Source organism: Elephantulus edwardii, unplaced genomic scaffold (genome assembly GCF_000299155.1).
Source record: "Elephantulus edwardii isolate Elephantulus edwardi_28Jun2011 unplaced genomic scaffold, EleEdw1.0 scaffold00371, whole genome shotgun sequence".
Classification (NCBI taxonomy): Eukaryota; Metazoa; Chordata; class Mammalia; order Macroscelidea; family Macroscelididae; genus Elephantulus; species Elephantulus edwardii.
In genome coordinates, this window is record NW_006400121.1 from 75,270 (window position 1) to 97,709 (window position 22,440).

The window sequence follows — 22,440 nt, forward strand, 5'->3', positions numbered from 1 at the left end:
GACTGACACAGGATAGAGCAGGGTTTAGGGCTGTTGTACATAGGGTGGCTATGAGTTGCAAGCGACTTGATGGCACATAACAACAACAACATCTGGCACACTCTCTTCTTTCTCTCCCCTACACTCACTAGTCAAGGGTTCGATCTGGCTTTGGCTGAGGAGAAGATTCATTGGGTCTCAAACCTCGGCCAAGGGCTACTGGCTAGTTTACCAAGGTTCTTTCCATTGACATTTGGTGCACAATTTCAACTGAAAATAAAGGGTTCCACTTCTATCACTTGGCCCCTTTGTGTGTTTGCCCTTCACAAACCTCACAAGGCCGAAAAGTGGCTAGGAGGGTAGACTCTGGGTATTTATGCGTCCTTTGGGCAGGTATCTTTTCTATCCCTCAACCTCACGATAATTTCTTTCTGAACATCTGATTTCCAATCAATTTGTAACTATCTAACTTTCAACAGCACAGACCAGCATCTAGAAATAGTCTTTTTACATCCTGTACTCAGACATATATAGACTGGCTGGTGAATGAACTGTGCAAGCAGCTCATGGTGGTATCCCCCAAGATGACCTCTGCTGGAAGTTTCCACACCATCCATCCGTGTCCAGCAGTGCTCACTGCAGAAATCAGACAACAGTCAAGTATTTTGCTTTATTTTTCATAACTATGAGTGGGAAGTGAAAACATGGACATGCACAAACTAGTGATTTTAAAGTAATAGTAAAAGAGGTGCAAGACCTCAACAAATTTGGACAAGTGTGGAAATAGCAAGCTTGTCCTCTCAACTGGATGCTCACCAGATTTAAGCCAGTTAACTGTGAGTCCAGCTGTGAAGAAATAAAGAAAAATTACAGGGAAAAGGTAGTTATAATATCCCAGAAGCACATGTTTAAAATATTATGTATAAAAGAGAATACGAAAATTAAAAAAACTCCAAAAACCAAAAAAACCCACACAACTCTCTAGGAATAAAATTTCTTTTAGAAATCAGAGATTTATTGTCGTATATTGGATTTGTAAGAACAGAGACAGAGAGATCTTATAACAGTTAATTGATTTTATGTAAATAATATTAGGTCCATAAATCTGTAAGCCTGAGTCAATAGGAATAATTAGAAATAATTACATAAATTGCCTTTTCCAGGATCTGGGGCACAGTGTTGTTGGGTTGCTGGAACTTAGATTTGCAGCCAGGAGTCCCTGGGTGAAGGGAGCAGCTAAGCATTTGACTATTAGCTGGAAGGTTGGCAGTTTGAACCTGCTCTGGGGTTCCTCAGATTCTAAATACCTGTTGATCTGTTTCCAAAAGGTCTTGAAAATTCTATGGAGCAGTTCTACTCCACACACATGGAGTCAGAACCAACCAACCCCACCACTACCAGCTTTCAACCAGTGATAACAGATCCTCTCAGTAAATGTTTCTTGAATAAATAAATAATGATCAAATGTTCTGTCATTCTATCTCCTCCTTAGTCTGGTGTTCAAGATCAAGAGGGTTCCTGAAAGAGTCCTATTGTTGCTACTACATGAGCCACAGAAAGCTACACAGATTGTTGTCCTGTACCATCAAGTAAGAACAGACTCCCAGCTGGCCCCTCCAGTGGGTTTTCAGAGACAGGTAGTAAACTGCACGAGGGGAGACTGTCCATCTTTCTCCCACAGAGCAGCCGGTGGATCTGAATCTTACGCCTTTGGGTTGGCAGCACAACTCCTTACTGCTTGACCACTAGAACTCGCTAAGTACATTGTTTTAGATAACACAGAAACATTATTTGTTTCTTTAAACACACAAACACATATTCTATATTTCTGTATGCATATTTTTATTTTCCGAAATTCACACAAAGTAGGTTACAAGCATTTAGACGGCAAGTATTCCTAAGTTGCCAATGGGTTATACTTATCCTAATAGGCCTGGTTACCATGTGAAACCTCGCAATTCAACACCTCTCAGTTCATATACTTCAGAGATGATGAATCACCTGCCTGATCAGGAGGTATTAAGTTCCTCATTGCAATATCTTCCTTTCCATTGCACAGAAAATATAAAATATAAAATATAAGATTTTCTTCTTTCTCACTCCACAAAGTTATCTGAACGAAAACCCACCCATTGATATTTTGATGGCTGAATCAGATAGACATAACACCAGCTTAACTTGTGATGGAAGACAATTAACATTTTGGCTGCTGTATGTGAAGAGTATGAGACACCCTGCTTATAACTTCATTCTGCATGCAAGATTAGAATGTCTCATCTCAGCTTCTGGGAAAAGCACTAGAGATAATGTTCACTTCCTATTCAAGTGGTGGCATTTATTACCTAGAAGCCGACATCATGAGAAGTATTGCTTCCTTTCTGCAAAGCTGCACAGTGTTGCTGTGATCGTGCTCAAAGTCTAGGGAAGTGTGTCAAATTTTAAAGAGAACACTTGCCACAATTAATGTGAGATGCAGGGGGCACATACAACTGAGATGCTGCCACTTAACACAACTGAGATGCTGCCACTTAAACATATCAAATCGAAAACATTCCTTCCAACCTACCAGGGATAGTGAGATCCAGACATCTCCTGGGGATGGCAGGTCTGTTTATAATTAGTGTTTCATTAAATGAATTGGCACAGCAGACACAATGTTTTATAAACCTCTTATTGTTTAACATGTATCTGACCTATATCATCTGAGGATAAAACAGTGAATGTAAATTATTTTTTCTAAATTCATGTTCCAATTTGTCTCTTGATGTGCCCTAGAGTGAGCCCAAAGTTAATAGCAACTGGCCATTTACAAGATTGAACATTTTCAGCCCACAAGGCCTGAAGCACAGCCAGCCTTATGTCTTTTCCACTAATTAATTTTTCTAGGATCAGAAAAGTCAGTCTTTTCTCCCTTAAGAAATCAAGTTAGCATTTTTCCACTTGAGGTAGTCATCTGGAAATATAAAAGACCAACTGGCTGTATGCATGTATGGGGTGGGAAGGGAATGAAGGAAAATAGAGTCTTCCCTAGGGATGAGAGGCTAGGACGATTATGGACTTGGCTTTGGCCAAAACACCCGAGGGCTGCAGTATCTCCTGGAAACCACATTTCAATAAAAGTTAATTGAACTTCATTTTCTCCCCCTCTCCCCTTCATCAAAGCTGTCCTTATCAGGGAATATGCAATAGAATTCAGTAAACACAGGAAAAATTTTAAGCTTAACTGGGATATTACTAACTTCCATTTAAATACAAGAACATGCCTAACTCTATAAAAAGTTTTCAGAAGTCATTTAGTCAAGCTAGATAGAAACTTGGCATTTATTCATATACCACCTTCTTTCAAAGCTTTTCAATTATGTTTAAAATGCGTCAAGACAAAATAAATACAAAACAAGAAAAACAAAGCAAAGGAAAAAGGAAGACAATAAAACTAGATGGAACCAACATTTTGACTAATATGTTGTAAGGTCTTTGCTGGAGGTTGGGGATGGGGCAGCAGCTATAAATGTCATTTAAGTGTTCTAGCAGAGAGAAATATAATCTTTACAACATATATAAAATCCATTGCTGAAAAACAAACCAGCTGCTTGGAAGCTTCACAATTCTTGGTACAGAGAGCAAAGAAAATATAATGATCAAGCCCTCCAAGACATCCTCAGAGTAAAACTAGAGACACATGTTATGGACACACTCACCTTGTGACAATCCTCAAGAGACGGTAATAATGAGATTAAGGATAGTTAACCCTTTCTACATTCTAGTCATAACTACTAGAGTGGGTCATACTAACTCTGCAGCAGTAATTCTAAGGCTTAGTAAATGGCATTAAGTGGTTACATAACAATTAAGTGATTGACCTGGGCTTCAGTACTCACATCTGCGCCCCATCAGTGACTTCCACTGTTTTTCTCGGAGGACATCATGTTGTTGTTAGCTGCCTTCAAATCAGCTACAATACCTGACAATGTTATATATAACAAACAGGACACTGCCTTATCATGCACTATCTTCCCAATCATGGGATGCTCAGACTCTCTGCTGTGGCCACTGTGTACTCTGAGTGGCTTGCAATTTAGGGGACTCGCCTTCTAGCATCATATGAAATACATTTTCTGCTGTGAGATTTCATTAGCTAATTTTTGGAAGCAGATCACCAGGTTTCTCTTCCTAGAAAGCATCAGTTTGAAAGCTTGATGGAAATCATGTTCACCATGGATGAAAAGCTGGTATTTGAAATACTAGTGGCTTTTTATCATCATAGCAGCACAACAAACTGATGGATGAGTGGGGAAGGATATCACAAGCAGGTGATAGTACGTAAGGCGATTTGCAAAGGTGAGGTGGGGCAACACACTAGGACCTGGGTGCTGATGTGATCTAATAACTGCTCCTATCTGGTAGTCTAATTCTTAAGGCATTGCACTGTTAACCCAGAGGCAGAGCTTCTATTTCAGATCCACCAGGGATACCGCAGGACAAAGATGAATCCTGCCTTGAGTTTTACAGTCCCGCAAAAAACCCGCTGAAGGACCAATTCAGTTCTGACTTAACAATAATGAGTTAGGGGATGTTTTTGTGTTTTGTTTTGTTGTTTGTTGTTTTTTTTTTATAAATATTCTTATTCATGTAGGGCTTCAAATGGATTCGTTCTGGTTCAAACTCCTACCAAGATCTTGCATTTCTACTCCAGATATACTATGGAATCTTATGTATACATAAGAATCATCTAGGAATCTATAAAAATCACCTGGAAATCCTGTTAAACTGTAGAGTCTGACTCAGTGTATCTAGGTGCAAACTCTCAAACATCGGTCAACACCATGAATTCACCATAGAGCTGGGGGAAAATAATCGAAGGGAATAAGCAAGGCATTTGCAAGGATGGGAGATGTCTCACCTGTCTACTTCCTTATAGTTTTATAGTTTTATTGCCGACAATTTTAAAAATAGTCTCAAAGTACAGTACTACATTTCTGCTACCTAGGGCTATAGTCACTTGTTTATTCTCTTTTAATTCTCTCTCTACAATGTTCTTCCTTGTATTTATCTCCCTTCGATGACCTAACCATTTAATTTCCTCCTTCAGATGTATGCAAGCATAGAGTTGTGCTACAAACCAAAGGCTCATGGTTCAAATCCACCAGATGCTCCATGGAAGAAAGATGGGCAATCACTTCCCATACAATTTACTGTCTCTGAAAACCTGCTAGAGGGCCAGTTAAGAGTCAGTTCCGACTCTAGTGTACATAGCAACAACAGTAATCTACAAGATGGTATGTTCTCAGAAGGAAAAGCAACATAACAAAAGGGAGCCTTCCAACGCCACCGGTATTTCCAGGTGGCCATAACTGTGGGGGTACCAAGAGAAAACAGCCACCTAAAAAGGATGAGTTCTAAATGTAGATATTTAGTACCGAGTTACTGTGCCACTTGAGTGTAAACCAGTTCACCTTGAGGGCCTCAGCCACCCCAGTATTTCTATAAATGTGGCCTTTGTAAGCAATAACCAGCATCTAGAAATTGAAAAGCTATTTATAGGTTAACCTTTCAGAAATTCAGGTTGAACTTTTATAAAATGAAGAATACTTTTCAGAGCTCTTCTAATAGCTTCAGGCCACAGAGCATCACAGTTAAAAATGTTGTAGGCTGTAGGAAAAGGACCTTCTAATTTTTTCTGTAAGACTAAAAGAGATAGCTTAAAAAGACAGAGATCCACCCCACATAGTAAGTATCAACAGTGAACTGCAGGTGTTGGGAGTCACGTGCCAGATTCCCATGGCTAACTAAGAGAGAAATAAAAATGTGAGAAAGTATACTCACTCCAAGGGCAGCTTGGTAGGGAACATCTGAAGGGAAAGTAAATGTGGGGCCAGAGGTCACAGGGCTGCTCGGGGGTGGGGTCACAATTAACCCAGTGGTACTTATGTGAACCTGCGAGACAACAGAAGAAAGTTATTAAGTGAACTAGATTTCATACAATAGGTTATACACAGGAAAACAAGTCACAATTTATTTTTCTTAATCTATAGGTTCTACTACTTTGGGATTACACAGAATCTCTTTCAGTTTATTCAATTAAAATTTACGCAAGTGTTTTTATGTCATCCCTTACTCAGGGCGATCCTATGTGTGTCAGAGTAAAAACCCACTGCATATGGTTTTCTGTGGCTGATTATTTCTGAAGCTGATCACCAGATCTGTCTTCAGAGGAGTCTGTGGGTAGATTTGAACCTCCAACACTTGGGATAACAGTGAGCAATTTAATGGCTTGTGTCCCTGGAAAAAGACTTCATGCTGGGAAAGGCAGAAGGTCAGCTAAAAAAGAGGAAACCCCTCAATAAGATGGACTGACATGGTAACTCTAGTGATAGGCTTAACCCTTTTTGGTTGGCAGCCTGGCGCTGGAGACCAGTTTGAAAGTCATCTACAGGAGCTGGTTCTACAGAAGCTGTTGGCTGGGACTGATGAGCAGCAGCGTGGAATGTTGATTTGCTAAGGGAAGTGAGGCGATGCGATAAGGCTTCCTATTTAAAAATACTTTAGGTTTAAATTGTTTTTCTGTCAAACATTCTTCTAAGTGGTATAGCACTGGTCTGTGCATTGCTCTAGAGAGGTAACTCGTGGTTGCTGTGATGCTTGACACTGATGTGCCAAACGTGGTAATAGGTACCCATGGTGGACAGTGTTTGGTGGAGCTTTCTGATTAAAACAAGCTTGGAAGCAGGAGCGGCATCCACTTCCGAAATGGCTTGCCTCCAGAAACTCTATGAACAGTGCTCAGGTCTTTCATTCATAGGGTCTCTATGGGTCATCTACAACTCAACAGCACTTAACAATAAAACAAACATGACATAGATAACGAGGGTAGCACAAGTTAGGGCAAGATTCAGATCTGTTGTTCCTAAGGCTATTATCAATCATAGTCAACTAGACCACACCTAACAACAACAACATCAGGACTTGAGCTGAAGTGTGCTTTCTAATTTTTATCAGTTATTTCAGATGCTGGAGAGAAATGTTATAAATACTGGTCACCAAGATACTTAACATACAGAATCTACTGCTGTTAGCTTTCAGAGAAACATGCTGCCTCGTTCTGGGAACCACCAGGAGCCCAAAATTTTGGACCTTTCTGGTTAGTCTGCTAACAATTTCCCTAAAGACCCTGTTAAGGTGGCGTGGTTGAATGCTCAGCTGTCGATCAGAATGTTAAATCTGTATTAAATTCTCCAACTATCTTGCTATTTTTAGGATCATTTTTCATGGCTCTACCTTTAAAAAGTGGGGCCACATAAATAAAATGCAGCTGCATAGACATGCCTATAGCAATTATTTATAAGCCCTCTAAAGAACAATGTCAAGTCAAATTAGTTGTTTTCAAAGATGTCTTATCCATGATACAACCCAAGATTAATTTACTAGAAAGAAATTGAGTTACGCAGGTCATTTCATCGCCTGGGCTCAGCTACTCGATCAATTTCACTCAAGCTGCACATCATGTCCAACTGCAGAATGCAGTGGTATATATAAAACCTGGTGCTATAAAGGCAGGCCTGTGGGCTCCTACCTAAGTGCAGTGCTTTGTTTTCTGTTTTTACCTCTCCTATGGAAGGTATGCAGGTAGCTTGGTACTTTTCCCCCGACAAAAACACTCAAGACATCAAAATGCTAAGCTTTTCTTTCTGTAATAAAAACTTAATACAAAGCATAGTTTCCTCAATCCCCATAAATTAAGAAAAAGATTATTAGGACAAAGAAAAGTTCACAGATTGGTTCCCAGGGAGTCTTGAAGAAACATCTAGCTTCCCACAGAGTAAGGCTATGTCAAGCTCAGGGATAATCAGCATCACAGTACAGAGTTCAGTTTCACAAATAAATCTGGTGTTATATGTGGAATCCATTTCCTTCAAAATTATGTGTGTCTGTTAGTCTATATATTGACTGATTTTAAGCCAGAAAACTAAGTTGATCCATGGGGTGCCACTAAGTTTCCCAGTAAAATCCACACTTTGTGTCTCTCCTGTGAACCAAGTCTATTTCAAATCAATTTCTAACAGGATGCACACTGGTTTTCATTCTAGAATAAAACTCAATAGTCTTACATTATTTAATCCAATGAGCCCACACACAGTTCTGAGGACATGGGCATGTTGGCAGCACAAAATCAACCTTTGTTAGAAGAAACAGTGATGTCCACACCTCTGGGTAGACATGATTACCAAAGGAACTTTGGGTCATGGTGGAAACAACCACAACATTGCTTCCCGGACCCTAACCCTACAAATATCTGTTAATGATCTCATTACTGACATATCTGCCTGTAAGAAAGAAATACGTGACGGTGAAAAGAGCCTCAAACTGAGGACCAGGTTGGTTTTTTTTTATTAGCTGGTATCAAACCCTGACTCTCTGTAACCCTCTACATGAGAGAAGGAATTGCTGCTTGTTCTCTGCCATCCCCACACGTAGGTCTGGATAAGCTGCTGTGATCCAGAGGATTTTCAAAGGCTGATTTTTTAAAGTAAATTGTGAGACTTTTCTTCCATCTTACTCTTTAAGTTTGTCAGAAACCTGTTTCAGCATTGTAGCGGCTGGCAGGAAAACTAGCTGCTGTTAGCTCAGGGTCTGGAATGAGTCACTTTGCACTTGAGGGTCCTGGTGAGAATTTATACAATAGGTTCTCTAAAGTCTGTGCTGAAAGACTGAATAGGGACAATTATGACAACCACCAGTGAAATGTAGGGCCATTCCTAGCACTTGAGTCAAATACAAGACAGGAATCAAAAAAGCACTAAAGCAACAGACCAGAAGCAGAAATTAACTGGCCATGGAAAGGTATATTCAGAATACACATTCTGTGTAAGGCTCTGAGCTTCTGCTGGACTCATCTTTTTCTCATGGAGCTGCAAGTCAGCTCAGTCTTCTCTACATGAAAGGCTAACCAGAGATGAGAAAGTTGGGAATGTAATACAAGTGAGTGAGTGGGCCTGCTTGTTGCCTTGCGACCACTGGCATACCAAATGTCACAAAACACTTACTGTTATTAATTACTCTTCCAGCTGGAAGAGGTCAAAATATACCATGAGTGTGGTCAGAGGAGTACACAAGTCTTCTTCTGCCCACAGATGGCAATGGCAGGCATCTTTCTGCTGACTTCTCTGGTCAGCATTGTGTGTAAGTCAAAGCTATCCCCCAATGTATATACTAAAAGTTAAGCCTACACTCAAAAATCACCAAATGTAACAACAAGCAAGCAGAGAGTGTGGCCTTCATGGAAATGTTAAAAGGAAGTGCTAACGGAAAATAGAAAACACTGAAATACAGTGAAGTCTTATCTATGGGAGTCATATAACAAGTATCTCACGATAATTTAGCTACATGACACATAAAAAGTGAATCCAATACCCAGTAAACGTATGGCTTTCAGATAAAAAAATAAGTGGTATTCTAGATGCCCTGCGATCTTACTAGATGTATTTCATACAGATATACATCTAATCTACTATTATCACTATGATTATTTCTACAATTACTTTCTTCCCTCCCCTCCCGTCCCCCACAGGCCTCAGGATAGTCTGCAAAACTCATGGGAGTTAGGCTCTACTGGTACCACCATTACCTCTTAATGATATTTTTCTTAAGAACAAATATTGTTGTTAATCTGGATTTAACAAGGACATAAGCCTTTGGAATCAGATGGACCAGGGCTTGAACCACACTTAAGAACTGTGCAAAGTTGGGCAATTTACTTAGTGTCTACATCGATGAGATGGATTGATACAGTGACTGGGGTAAGGTGGGTGGGTATTTCAGAGACAGTAAAGCTGGCATAGGATGGAGTAGGTTTCAGGGCTGCTGTGCACAGGGTTGCTATCAGTCGCAAGTGACTCAGTGGCATATAACAACAACAATAAAAAAAAAACCAACCCATTTCAAATCCATTGTCTTTAAAAGAGATAAACTCTAACACAATTGTGCCAAGAAGAAAGAAGTGAGGCTTTAAGTGGACAGCAGAGATGATCCTTTAAAGGAACCAAAGAACAGAATGGAGCATGAAACATGAAGGTTTTCTGGAAAGGCTGAATATCTGGGTAAACAATTTCCCCAAAAAGAACAGGAGAGATACGGCAGTGTTAGTGTGGTTCAGTACCCACAATCCTCATCTATCTTAGCAGTGGAGCTCTCAGATTTCAGTTTCAGAAAAAGACTGTGTTTGCCATCCTCCTCTGCAGTTAGATGTGGTCATATGGTAAAGTTGAGGCCAATGTCAAGTTAATAGAAATGTTGTATGACAGCTTGCAGGAAAGGTGCCCACTGTTCCATTCTCCAGTCTTGCTCACCATCCTGCTGCCTGGAATTTGACTGTGATGATGAGAGCTCTAGGGCTACAGTGGGTCGTAGAGAAATACAAGCAGCAAGACTGTCTACATGGTGGACGGGTGAGCTAGAAGGTGCTTTACTGTCTTTCTAGATCTACCTTACTGGACTGAACTGCTTGTATCTGAGTATTTGAAGAAAAATGAACACTAACTTCTTTAAATTCTTGATTTTGCAACTTTTAATAGATATAAACTTAAAATAGATGCCAGATTCAAGCAAGCCATGTTTTTTCCAATCATCTGCTATGCATCTGAGAACTGGACAGTGAACAAGGAAGACAGAAGAAGAATCGAGGCCTTTGCGTTGTGCTGGAGAAGAGTATTGAATATCCCATGGACTGCCAAAAGAACAAACAGATATTTCTTAGAGAAAATGCAACCAGAGTGCTCCTTAAGTGCAAGGATAGCAAAGCTTTATCTCTCATACTTTGCGCATGCTGTTAGGAGGGGCTATTCCTTGAAAAGTGGCATCATGCTTGGAAAAGTTGAGATTCAGAGAAAGACACCCAGTGAGATGGATTGATATAATGACTGTAGCCATGGGCTCAAGTGCCAGGGATAATAAGGATGGTGTAAGACAGGACAGGGTTCAGATCTGTTGTCCACATTTATGGGCTGTTATGAGTCACATACACCTTTAAGGCATTTAACAACATTTAACAACAACAATATATGAAAACAAGGCTAATACTAATAGAAGGGGTGGGGGAAGCTTAACATAAAGGTGATCATAAGGAAGTAAAAAGAAAACAGAACTAAGGACAATTAACAGAGACATTTAGCAACGGGTCTCCACTGAATGTACTGAGATGCTTTGTACGCAGGGGAGCAGAAGTCTCTGTCCCGGGAAACATTTTCCCATCTGCACTGATCTCCACAGTTAGGCGAGTGTTTGCATATCACATGTGCTCCACATACTCAATGCTTTATTGTGGACTGGGGTTCCCTCCAAAGTACACAGCACCTCATCAGTAGTGTTTTCTGTAAACCTAGACTGGAGAAACCAGGCAGCACTTCAAACATCTCCCAGCCTCTTCTAGAAATAACTTCTCCCTTAGGCAACACACTCCCACTGAAAACAGAAGGAGCTGGGATCTGGGAGGAGGGGTGGAATCGGTGAAGGGGAAACTGTTTTAATGAAATACAGAAAGAGCTTTGTTTGCTAAGCTACTCAAACCAAATAAAAAATAGTTCTATTTTAAAGGCTTCATTCCCAGCTCTGGGGTGGTAGAGCCAGGCAAGAGGCATGCTCACACCTGACTGTGGAGCTCTCTTCAAAAGATGTAAGGCTAAGTTTATCTCTCTTTCTCTTTTCATTTTTATCTACTGCCAAAAGCAGGAGCTGCTTTTCTAAAGCTGTTCCTATTCTGAGCCATCATTGTTTATTTTTTTATTTCAAGAAAACATCTCATTGTGCAAATGCTGATTGCTGGTAGGTCATACAATAAATAACTCAGAGTCAAAATGACTCCATTTTCTATTAGTGAATGGCCACTGTTACAGTCCTCTAACTCAGAACTTTATCTTAGCTTTGAAACTTCTGATATGACCTCACTTAGTACTACCTGTTGTGGCCTCGGATCCATGTCTAGTTTTCATAGGGATATTGGTAGATATGCATAGAATAACACGTTCTCTCATCTTTATGTATTTTTAAAGTACTAATCCGTTCATTAAATGCTTACTGTAAGCATACTGTATGCTGCCTTTTGAGATATACTGTTGTTGTGTACCCTCTGGTGGTTTTCAGAAGCAGTTAATCTCATGGGAGGAGACTGCCCATCCTTCTCCCTGGGAACAACTAGTAAACTGGTCGATTTGAACTGTGTGCCTTCAGGATTGAAGCACAGCTTCTTCCCACTAGGCCAACAGAGCTCCTTGAGATATATCAGTGAGCAAACTAAACCCCTCTGTCTCATCACCCTCATGTGCTACTATTGGGTTTGTGTGAATGGGTGTGCACAGGCATGTCCTATTTCTCTCATAAGATAAAAAAGTTTCATTGTTCTATCACCTAAAAGACCAGCAAACCTCAATCCCATTCACAAAGTGAATACAATTAACTCACAAGTATTAATTTACAGCAGCAGGAGTTAAAGAAATGCTGAGAGAAAATAATTTTTAATAAGAAAGGAACACCAAAAATGGTACTGTAATTTTTAATTTTATGGTTACAAACTGGCTCTTAGTAAACTATAAACTTCCTGAGTACTGATTCCATGTGTCTGCTTCCTTTTTTAGAGAGGATCATTCTATTTTTATAGTTTAAGAAGCACAGCTACAGAGTAGAAGGTACAATCTGCATGAATCATAAAAATTAAAAAGGAGCCTTGAAAGAAGTTTCCCCTGCTTGTTGTAGCCAGCTGTGGACTAGGCTCCCTGACCTCTGGTTGAGTGAAATACCACCACCATCTAATCAAATAACATATTTTTATGCAAGTAACATTCATGATATGCCAGGACTGTTTAATTTAACATCATTATTTCCACGCACTGTATTTGTGGGTGCATTATTTATGTGGGATCATTATTAGAGAGAAATAGGTTAATTATAATTACTCCAACACTGTAAGTCAGGCGGGGCCACAATTTGGCTCATTTTCCAGTCTACAATGAAGGCTTCATACAGCGAAGTCCAGAAGGACCATTTTTTTATTTATCTTGGTGTTCACAGTGCCTAAAATGGTCTAATAACACAATAAATATAGGCCAAATGAATAGACATTCCCAACCATGATGTGTGTTTTTATTAACACAAGAATAAAGTGCAGCTATTTTTAAAAGACAATCCAAAGCCTTGATAAACTAATGAGCTTTGAAAGAATGCTGGGCTAATTTATAATTTAAATTAAACATTTCTTCACATCCTTTCTCCACATTCTCGATAATTCTAAATAGAAAGCTTAAATACCAAGGTAAGTGACATAAATAAAGGCAGCTGCAAAATGGAGATAAAGTTTTACTTGGCAAAGCCTCCCAAAGCAGTATTGTGAGAAGGACTATAAAACTGAGTGATTACTTGGTGAATCAGCATCTCAGGAGTTCTGATCTTTCCTTTATAAATGACTGAGCGGTTGTGGGGGAATATGCGCAGGTTAGCTTTTCCTTCTCCATTCTCCCCCCTCAAAAATCAAGAAATGCTTTCTTTCCAGAAAAAGCTACTCTCTTCAAGAGGCTAAAATAAACATTATTTTTCAGCTAGGAAGCCTTGGTTAGTACAAACAGTTAATGCACTCGACTGCTAGCTAAAACATTAGAAGTTCAAATCCATCCAGAGGAACCTTGGAAGAAAGACCTAGTACTCCAGTCACTGGAATCAGTACGGGGCCTCGTTCTACTCTCGCATACTCGGGTGGCCATGAGGAAGGATCAACCCACTGTCGACTGATTTGGTTCACTGTTTCGGTGAGCAGAATATATTTATAAGTGGATCATTTTGTGGTTAAGCTTCTTTTTTTATGCCTTTTTGATGACTTACCTGAGAAGGAGCACTGCAGGAAAGCCCAGAGAGTTCACTGATCCGAGCAGCAGCGGTGGGGTTGCTGGAGCTGATGAGGACAGGAGGGCTGATCTCCATGGAGTGGCGGTTCTGGGAGGCCTGGGAGGACTTGTTGGCCATGGTGAGGGAGGTGAAGGAGTGCCGCTTTTTGGTGTTCTTCTTCGTGTCGGAGTGCTTTGTGGCACTGCTGCTCTGGGCTGCCATGGAGGGACATTCTCCAGCATCTACTCCTGGAACAGGAGGCTTGTCCCATTCTATCAGCTGCTTGGCTGTCGAGTTGAACTGCAAAGCAAGCAACAAACTGAGGTAAGAAGATGAGACAGTACTCAAGGGTTCCCTGAGATTGGGTTTCAACACCTCATTATCTCTTTCTGTATCTGTAATTTCAAGTTACCACTCTGTGGCTTTTTGCATATACGAGAATGTATCTTTTTCATTGTGAGATGTCTTCTCTTTCAATACTGGGGATTTCATAGTACCAATATGCCAGGTGGATGCTAAGAATAAACAATTATAAATGTGCAACGATGAATGAATGAAAATTCAACTTTTCTGTAGACATTCATAAAAAATATAATAAAAATAAAGTAAAAGAAAAAAAAGAAGAGTAAATAATTCCAAGACAAGACTTTGTTGTTGGTACTAACGGCAATAGAGTTCACCCCCAACCCATGTCAACCCAGTGCATGGCAGAAAAACCTAAACAAAACAAACAACAACAAAATACTGCTAAAGTCTGCACCAACTCCAAGATAATCTGCAGATTCCGCTTTTGTGATCCATAGAGTTTTAACTGGGTGATCTGTGGAGGCAGACTGCCAGGTCTTTCTTCCTAGGCTGGCCTAGACTGTAAATTCTGATGAAACCAGTTCAGTATCTTACAACATTAAAAAGCTCCAATTGGTAGATTGGCACTGGATACGCATATGGTGCCATATAGCCGGGAGTAGAACCTCCTGTAAAAGGGAAGAACTCTATCACTAAACCACCACAATTAAGTCAATTGTAACTCACAGCAACTCTGCAGGTCTGAGTAAACCCACCTTATGGGGTTTCCAAGGCTGTAAGTCTTTACCAAGGTGGACCGTCACATTCTTCTGTGAGTTGCTAATGGATTCAGGTGGCAAACTTTTTAGTTATCAGTCACGTGTTTTAATCACTGCACTACCAAGGCTCCAAGACAACAACAGAAAGGTAAAAACAAACTATTCCCACCCCACATTCTCAAGATGTCTAATTTTTAAAATATTCTGTTATAAACAAAGATTTATTTCAGTTCACAAATGAAAATTAGAGTACAATGAGAACCAGGTTATTAAAAGAGTGTATTTGCTGGATTCAAAACACTCTCACTTACTCACTTACTGCTACTCAGAGCCGTCTCAGCTGACCATCCAGTCAGTTTTCAATGGCTGTAAAAGGCTTGGGGAATACTCTACGCATCATTCTCCCACAGAGCAGCTGGTGGATTTGACCACTAGACAGGCATCACCTCTGAATTAGCAGTATCACTCCCTATAGCCTGCACAGGGTTCCCTAATAATGGTTAGGTATGTTTTCAACCTACAACTGAATACGTAAGAGGCAACTTTTTAATTTGGAAAAAATGAGCCAGAAGACAGAAAGTCATTAAAAGTTAACACATACTAACAACATACACACACACACAGAGAGAGAGAGAGAGAGAAGCAGAAGTTCTTGTTATATTTTTTTGCAAATCACTTTGCCATTTATTGTCATATAAACTAATGCTTTACAACCTAACAGGGTAAACATGAAATTTAAGTCTTGTTCAGCCAGTTTATTGAAAAGGCTTTCTGAGAAAAAAGTAAAAGTATAAGAGGTCAAAGTTGTACACTTGGCTGATAATTTCTTATTTTAAAAAACCAAACAAGGTTTTTCTCTACCTGAAGTAAAAGAAAACCTTTCCATAAGCTTCACTGATAACAAACTGTATTAGCTTAAGGATCCGTCTTCCATAATAGGTGAGTTCTCATTTCAGCATCACATGCTTGGCACTTCATAAGTGCTTTTTCATAAAATGACACTATCAAATGTTATTTCCTACCCACTTAAGTGGTTAAGACCATGTCTTATCACATTGTCGATGAGAACATTCTATTAGAAGAACAGAAATCCTGTCGATCAATACTTAAGAAAATCAGCTTGCTTCTTCTTCCCTCAAAATTGTGTTAATTGCAACTGAGTAGCCAGTGTTTCCACAGATAATTGAAAATTGATTGTCAATTTTTTCTGAAAACTCCCTCGGAACTAGAATTCAACTGGCCCACATGGGGTATAATTAGCAGTGTAGGTAGGTCTTTTTCGAAAAATAGATAAACTTTTCCCTCAGATTTCAAGGTTTTTCCATGTGATAAACTTTCAAGAATAACAAGAAGTAATACCATCTATGAATGCCTAAATATGCATGGCAAGGAGAAAGTTAGGAGTGAGGGAAGAGGTGCATTAGAGAGAGGCCTTATTACAGAATCGTTAACGGTCTGTGGCCAGGAGAGCAGCAATACACAAATTCCACCTTGGTCTCATCATCCTATCTCCTGGAAGATACCTAAGTACATTAAACACACAAAAGTAGGAAAGTACAATTTTATTATTAGAGCAGAGGCACCCCAAATTTCAACCTACCCCTCTAATAAACTACACTGAATCCAGAATCCAGTGGTAATAGGGTGTCTCATCTCAACACAGGTGGACTTAGCTGCTCTGGAATTGAATTAAGTGGGAGGGCAATGGCATCTCCCCATCCTAAACTTACTATCTCACTGAGCTCTAAGGCTGATATACACAACAATGACAGAGGAAAGGATCCAGACATCTGGTGTAAGCTTATTAAAAACCTAAGGTTCCATCTTCAAAAGTATGAGTCAATCCATGTCCTGCAATCTGACCAGTCATTTTAGCACTCTTGCTCCGCTGATTAAGAAACAGGGAAAGGAGCTGAGAGAACCTCCTCCCCGAAGAACCCAGGAAGATGAATTGAAGGAATGGCCAGTTGTACTTAATAAATTCATTAATAGGTTACATTAATTCCATGGCCAAACGATAGACTGAGTTAGCTATATAACTAGAAAAATTCTAGAATACCACCATCATATGGTCACAGCTAACCAAATGTCAATTTACACTGTATTTTAACATGCTGTACTCTGATAGAAATAATCTCAAAATAAAAGTGTTTTTCTCTGTATTTCCCAATGTTTTCACAACTGGTGTTTTGCCATGGCTTGTTTTAAGTCATATACTCTCCATTCCAAGAAATACACATAAAATATCTACTATATGCTTGCTAATGGGCTACATGCTAGAGATTTACTGGTACAAAGAAATGGTCCTTAACCTTGAGGAGCTTAGCTGTTGCTGTTGCTGTTATGTATCGTCAGATTGCTTGCAACTCACAGCAACCCTATGTACAACAGCTCGGAACTCTGTTCTATCCAGAGCCAATCTTACTGTCTGTGACACACATACCTACAATACCCCAGTCACAGAGTCAATCCATCTCATCAAGGGTTTCCTGCGTTGTCCCTTCACCCTCCCAAGCATGATGTCTTTTTCCAAGAACTGGTCCTTCCTGGCAACCCGCCCAAAGAATGTCAGAGATTGCTATAGAATCCTTGCCTCCAAGGGGGAAATCTGATTTCACCTTCCCCAGGACAGACCTGTTTGTTTTCCTAGTAGTGCATAGTATATTCAATACTCTTCTCCAACACCACAGTTCAAAGGCATCAATTTTCTTTCTATCATCCCTAGTCATTGTCCAGATCTCTGATGCATAGCAAGTAACTGTGAAGACTACAGCCCGGATTAGGTGCACCTTAGTATCCAGATTGACATTGTTGCTCTTCAGTACTCTGGAGAGGTCCCTGACAGCATTTTCCCAAAGCAATTAGTATTTTGATTTCCTGACTGCTGGTACCAAGAGTGTTGACTGTGGAGCCAAGCAAACAGAAGCTGTTAACAATCTCAATCTCTTCACCATCTATCATGATGCTGCCAATCAGCCTACTGGTGAGAATCTTTATCTTCTTGGTGTTGAGCTTCAATTCACATTGAAGGCTTCAGTCCTTGACCTTCTGCAGCAAGTGCTTCAGGTTCTCCTCAGTTTCAGCAAGTAAGATTGTGTCATCTGTATAATGCAGGTTGTTGCTTAGTCTTCTTCCAATCCTGATGACACATTCCTCTTCATACAGTCCATCCTCCCTGATGACAGCTCCACATATAGATTGAAAAGGTATGGATACAGGATGCATCCCTGGTATACACCTTTCCTGATTTTATTTTATTTTTTTTTATTGTTTTTGTGTGTGTACCGTCAAATCAGATCTGACTGGTACAGGAGGAGATTGTCCCTCCTTCCCTGGCAGAGCATCTGGTGGATTCGAACCGTGCACCTCTGGGATTGTAGCTGCAGCTCCTTGCCACTAGGCCACCAGAGCTACCCTACCTTTCTTGATTTTAGAACAAGCAGTGTTTGTTGACTGCCTCCTGGCCCAAGTATAGGCTTCACATAAGCACAATGAAGTGTTCTGGAGAGAGACATAAATAACCTAAGTGTTCTCCATATGTTTCATGCCTGGACTTTTTCACTCAACAAGAGTGCCCCATATTGCTCCGTGAATCTATAGTTCTTTCTTTTAAAATCTATCACAACTTATTTATTCTAGTATTGACTGACATTTGAGATTGTCTGCCTTCTTTCCTTCCTTCCTCCTTATTTCCCTCCTAAAAAAATGTCCTCTTTCCATCAGAGTTTGGCTATTAAGAACAAGGCTTTGGTGGATATAAACATTTATCTGGATATTGGATATATGCCTACGAGTGGAAAGCTGGGCAACTGGGTTAAATATATGCTTAGAATAGCATAGACTAGGAGACAGCATGAAGAGTCAAGTAGACAAATCATCGTATGGTTGCTGCTGTTGTTAGGTGTTGTTGAGTCGAGTATGACTTAAAGTGACCCTATAAACAATACACTTGAATCCTGTCCTATTCTGTGCCATTTTCATTATCACTGACACACTTGAGCCTATTACCACAGTCATCATGTCAATCCATCTCATTAGGGGTCTTCCTCTCTTTTTCTGAGACCCTCCACCTTTCCAAGGATGACATCCCTGTCCAAGGAATGACCTCTCCTAGCAACAAGCCCAAAGTATATGAGAGAGAGGAAGGTTCACCATCCTTGCATCCAAGGAGCAGCAGTCTGGCTGCACCTTTTCCAAGACTTATCTGTTCTTTTTAGCAGTCTATGGGATACTCAAAATTCTTCTCTAGCACCACAACTCAAAGGCATCAATTTTCCTCCAGTTATCCTTATTCCTTTTCCAGCTATCAGATGCACAGCAAATGATTGAAAAGATCACAGGTTACACACGGTGGGAAGGCTGCGGTAGAGTTCCTAGATAAAGATAGACTAGGAAGAAGGACTTGCCATCCAAAGAAACAGGCCTTCAAAAATTCTATGAAAACTCTACACATAGTGTGGCAGAACTAGGCAATCTGACAGGCAGATTACCTTCCTGTTGTTGTAATGTGCCGTCGAGTCGCTTGCGACTCATAGCGACCCTATGTACAACAGCCCTAAACCCTGCTCTATCCTGTGTCAGTCACACTGCCTCTGACACACCCATCCCGATTACCCCAGTCACTGAATCAATCCACCTCATAGAGGGTCTTCCCCTCCTGCGCTGTCCCTCCACCCCCCCAAGCATGATGTCCCTCTCCAAGGACCTGTCTGTCCTTACAACATGTCCAAAGTATGTCAGATGAAGCCACAGAATCCGTGCCTCCAAGGAGCAGCCTGGTTTAACCCTCTTCAGGATGAATCTGTTTGTTTTCTTGGCAGTCCATGGTGCATTCAATACTCTTCTCGAGCACCACAGCTCAAAGGCATCAATTCTCCTTCTGTCCTCCCTAGTCATTGTCCAACTCTCTGATGCATAACAAGTGACTGCGAAGACCATGGCCTGTATCAGACGCACCTTAGTCTCCAGAGAGACACCATTGCTCTTTAGTACTTTGGAGAGGTCCCTAACAGCAGATTTTCCCATGGCAATGCACCTTTTAATTTCCTGGCTGCTGGTGCCAAGACTGTTGACTATGGAGCCAAGCAAACTAAAGCTGTGTACAATCTCAATCTCTTCACCATCCATCCTGATGCTGCCGATTGGTCCAGTGGTGAGAATCTTTGTATTCTTGACATTGAGCCTCAATCCATATTGTAGGCTGCAGTCCTTGACACTCTGCAGCAGGTGCTTCAGGTCCTCTTCAATTTCAGCAAGCAGGGTTACCTAGACCAAGTATTAACTAACTTTGTGACCCTGAAGAAGACATCTTACTTGGCTTTATCACAGCTTCCTCATCTATAAAAAAGAGGAAATCGGAGCCTGTGGTATTTTTCTCTTTTTTAGCTCTCCAATATATAATGCATAAGTTCACTTTGAAATGACATGGTTCAATCTCCTGTTTCACTGCTTTCATATCCCTCTAAACAGCTTAGTGTTTTTTTCTTGCATTTTATTTTTATTCATCAACTTATACTGCTAGCAAGACACTTTCTATATCAAAATGACTTTAGACTCTTTCTGAATTAGTAGGGGTCAGTAGTAACTACTACCATTCCTTCCTTCCTTCCTTCTTTTTTTAATATAAGTTCCAAACAAAATCATAAAATTAAGACTATTTAGTTGCGGAATTAAGGAAATCAAGCAGAAACTTTAAAGAGGTTTTCGTTCTAAGTTAACCTTCAGTAACAACAGAAAAGCAAGGATCTGACAGCTTTGAAGGGAATTTTGATAAAGTTCATTTATGAATGTTTGTTTGAGTTCAACAGTGTAAGCCTTTCATGACATTTATCTATCCATGACCTTTAAGTTCAGGAGTGTACTCATCAGCTGCAAAATAAATTTGTACCCTAAAATACTTTCTTCTGTGCATTTGCTAAAGAATATTTGACAAGGCTTAGGTTGAATGTAAGTAAAATTTGGTAAGTTATTGTTGTTATGTGCCGTTGAGTTGCTTGCGACTCATAGCGACCCTATGTACAACAGCCCTAAACTCTGCTCTGTCCTGTGCCAATTGCACTGCCTCTGAAACACCCATCCCGATTACCCCAGTCACTGAATCAATCCACTTCATAGAGGGCCTTCCCCTCCTGCGCTGTCCCTCCGCCCTACCAAGCATGATATCCCTCTCCAAGGACCGGTCCCTCCTTACAACATGTCCAAAGTATGTCAGACAGAGCCTCAGAATCCTTGCTATGACTCACAGTATGATAGAGTGAACCATGCCCTACCATGGGCCATCCTCACCATCTCTTTTATGCTCTAGGCCAGTTAGAATCATTGTGTCAATCCACCTTGTTGGGGGTCTTCCTATCTTTCTCTGAGACAGAGGTATACATGAGCTTAAAGCAGCTAAATGCTTCCGTTACCTGGAGCTAACAGCAGGGATGAAAGGGATCCATCTACTATTAAAGTTCATTTATTTTGAAGAAAAGCTTAAAAGTTACAAAGAAATAGCTTTTGAGAACTGTTAGAAACGAAAATAAAAATCAAGGAGGAAATAGTGAAAATATATAACAAGACACCTTTACAGATGATCGAAACGAGAAAATATAAATTGGCTTCAAAATCCAAAACCAAATCCACTATCATCAAGTTGACTCTGACTCATGGTGCCCCTCCATTAGGTGTGCAAGGCTGTAAGCCTTTACAAAAGGAGGAAACTGTCCATTTTTCTTCTTGTTTTGGTTTTTTTTTAAAACTTAATTCACTTTATTTATTATACAAAATCCACTAGGTGGTGGCCACAGCTGGAGCCTGAGTCCTCTGCATGCAGAGTCTGGTGTGAGTATTTACAAGATGGTTCGTGAATTCCTGGTAGGGAGACTTGGTGAACACAGTCTCTTTCCAGAGATCTGGGGTCAAATGAGCTGTAGGTCTTTGAGATGGCATCAAAGGTGGCCTTGGCAAAGTTGCCCAGGTTAGCTCTGCAGCCCCTGACTGAGATGTAGCAGTCATCAATTCCAGTTATCAGCAGCAGGTTCTTGGGCACAAGTGTCGAGACGATTCCAGTGACTCAGGGTGCAGGGATCAGACGCACCAACTCAGAGCCACAGCGCCCAGTCACCTTGCAGGGAACGGTGTGAGGCTTGCCAGTCTTGTTCCCCCAGTAGCCAAGCCACACAGGGACAATGGAGAGCTTGCCCAGGATAACTACTCCACGGATGGCAGTAGCCACCTCTCTGAAGCACTTGACGCCCAAGCCAACATTGCCATTATAGTCTCCAATGGCAACAAAGGCCTTGAACCTGGTCTACTGGCCGGCAGGTGTCTGCTTCTGCACAGGCATGATTTTCAAGACCTCATCTTTATGGGACATCCCAGGAAATAAGTCAATGATCTCAGACTCCTTAATGGGCAGTGAGAAAAGATAAATCTTCTCCAAGGATTTGATCTTCATATGTTTGACCAGACGGCCCAGCTTAGTGACGGGAAGCCACTCCTTGTCCTCGGCTTTGCCTCCTCAAGCTCTGTGGTCCCTCCCACAACCCCGTAC

The 22,440-nt window shown here is 40.7% G+C and overlaps 1 protein-coding gene across 1 annotated transcript in view; it reads right to left on the reverse strand.

The window, feature by feature from the left end:
* The window catches only part of SH3RF1 (SH3 domain containing ring finger 1), a 252,817-nt gene that overhangs the window by 41,811 nt on the left and 188,566 nt on the right, over positions 1-22,440 (reverse strand). The window contains exons 4-5 of the mRNA XM_006902128.1: positions 13,840-14,142; positions 5,803-5,913 (exon numbers count right to left, since the gene is read on the reverse strand). Of these exons, the coding sequence (XP_006902190.1) occupies positions 5,803-5,913; positions 13,840-14,142 (414 nt within the window). The remainder of the gene's footprint in view (positions 1-5,802; positions 5,914-13,839; positions 14,143-22,440) is intronic.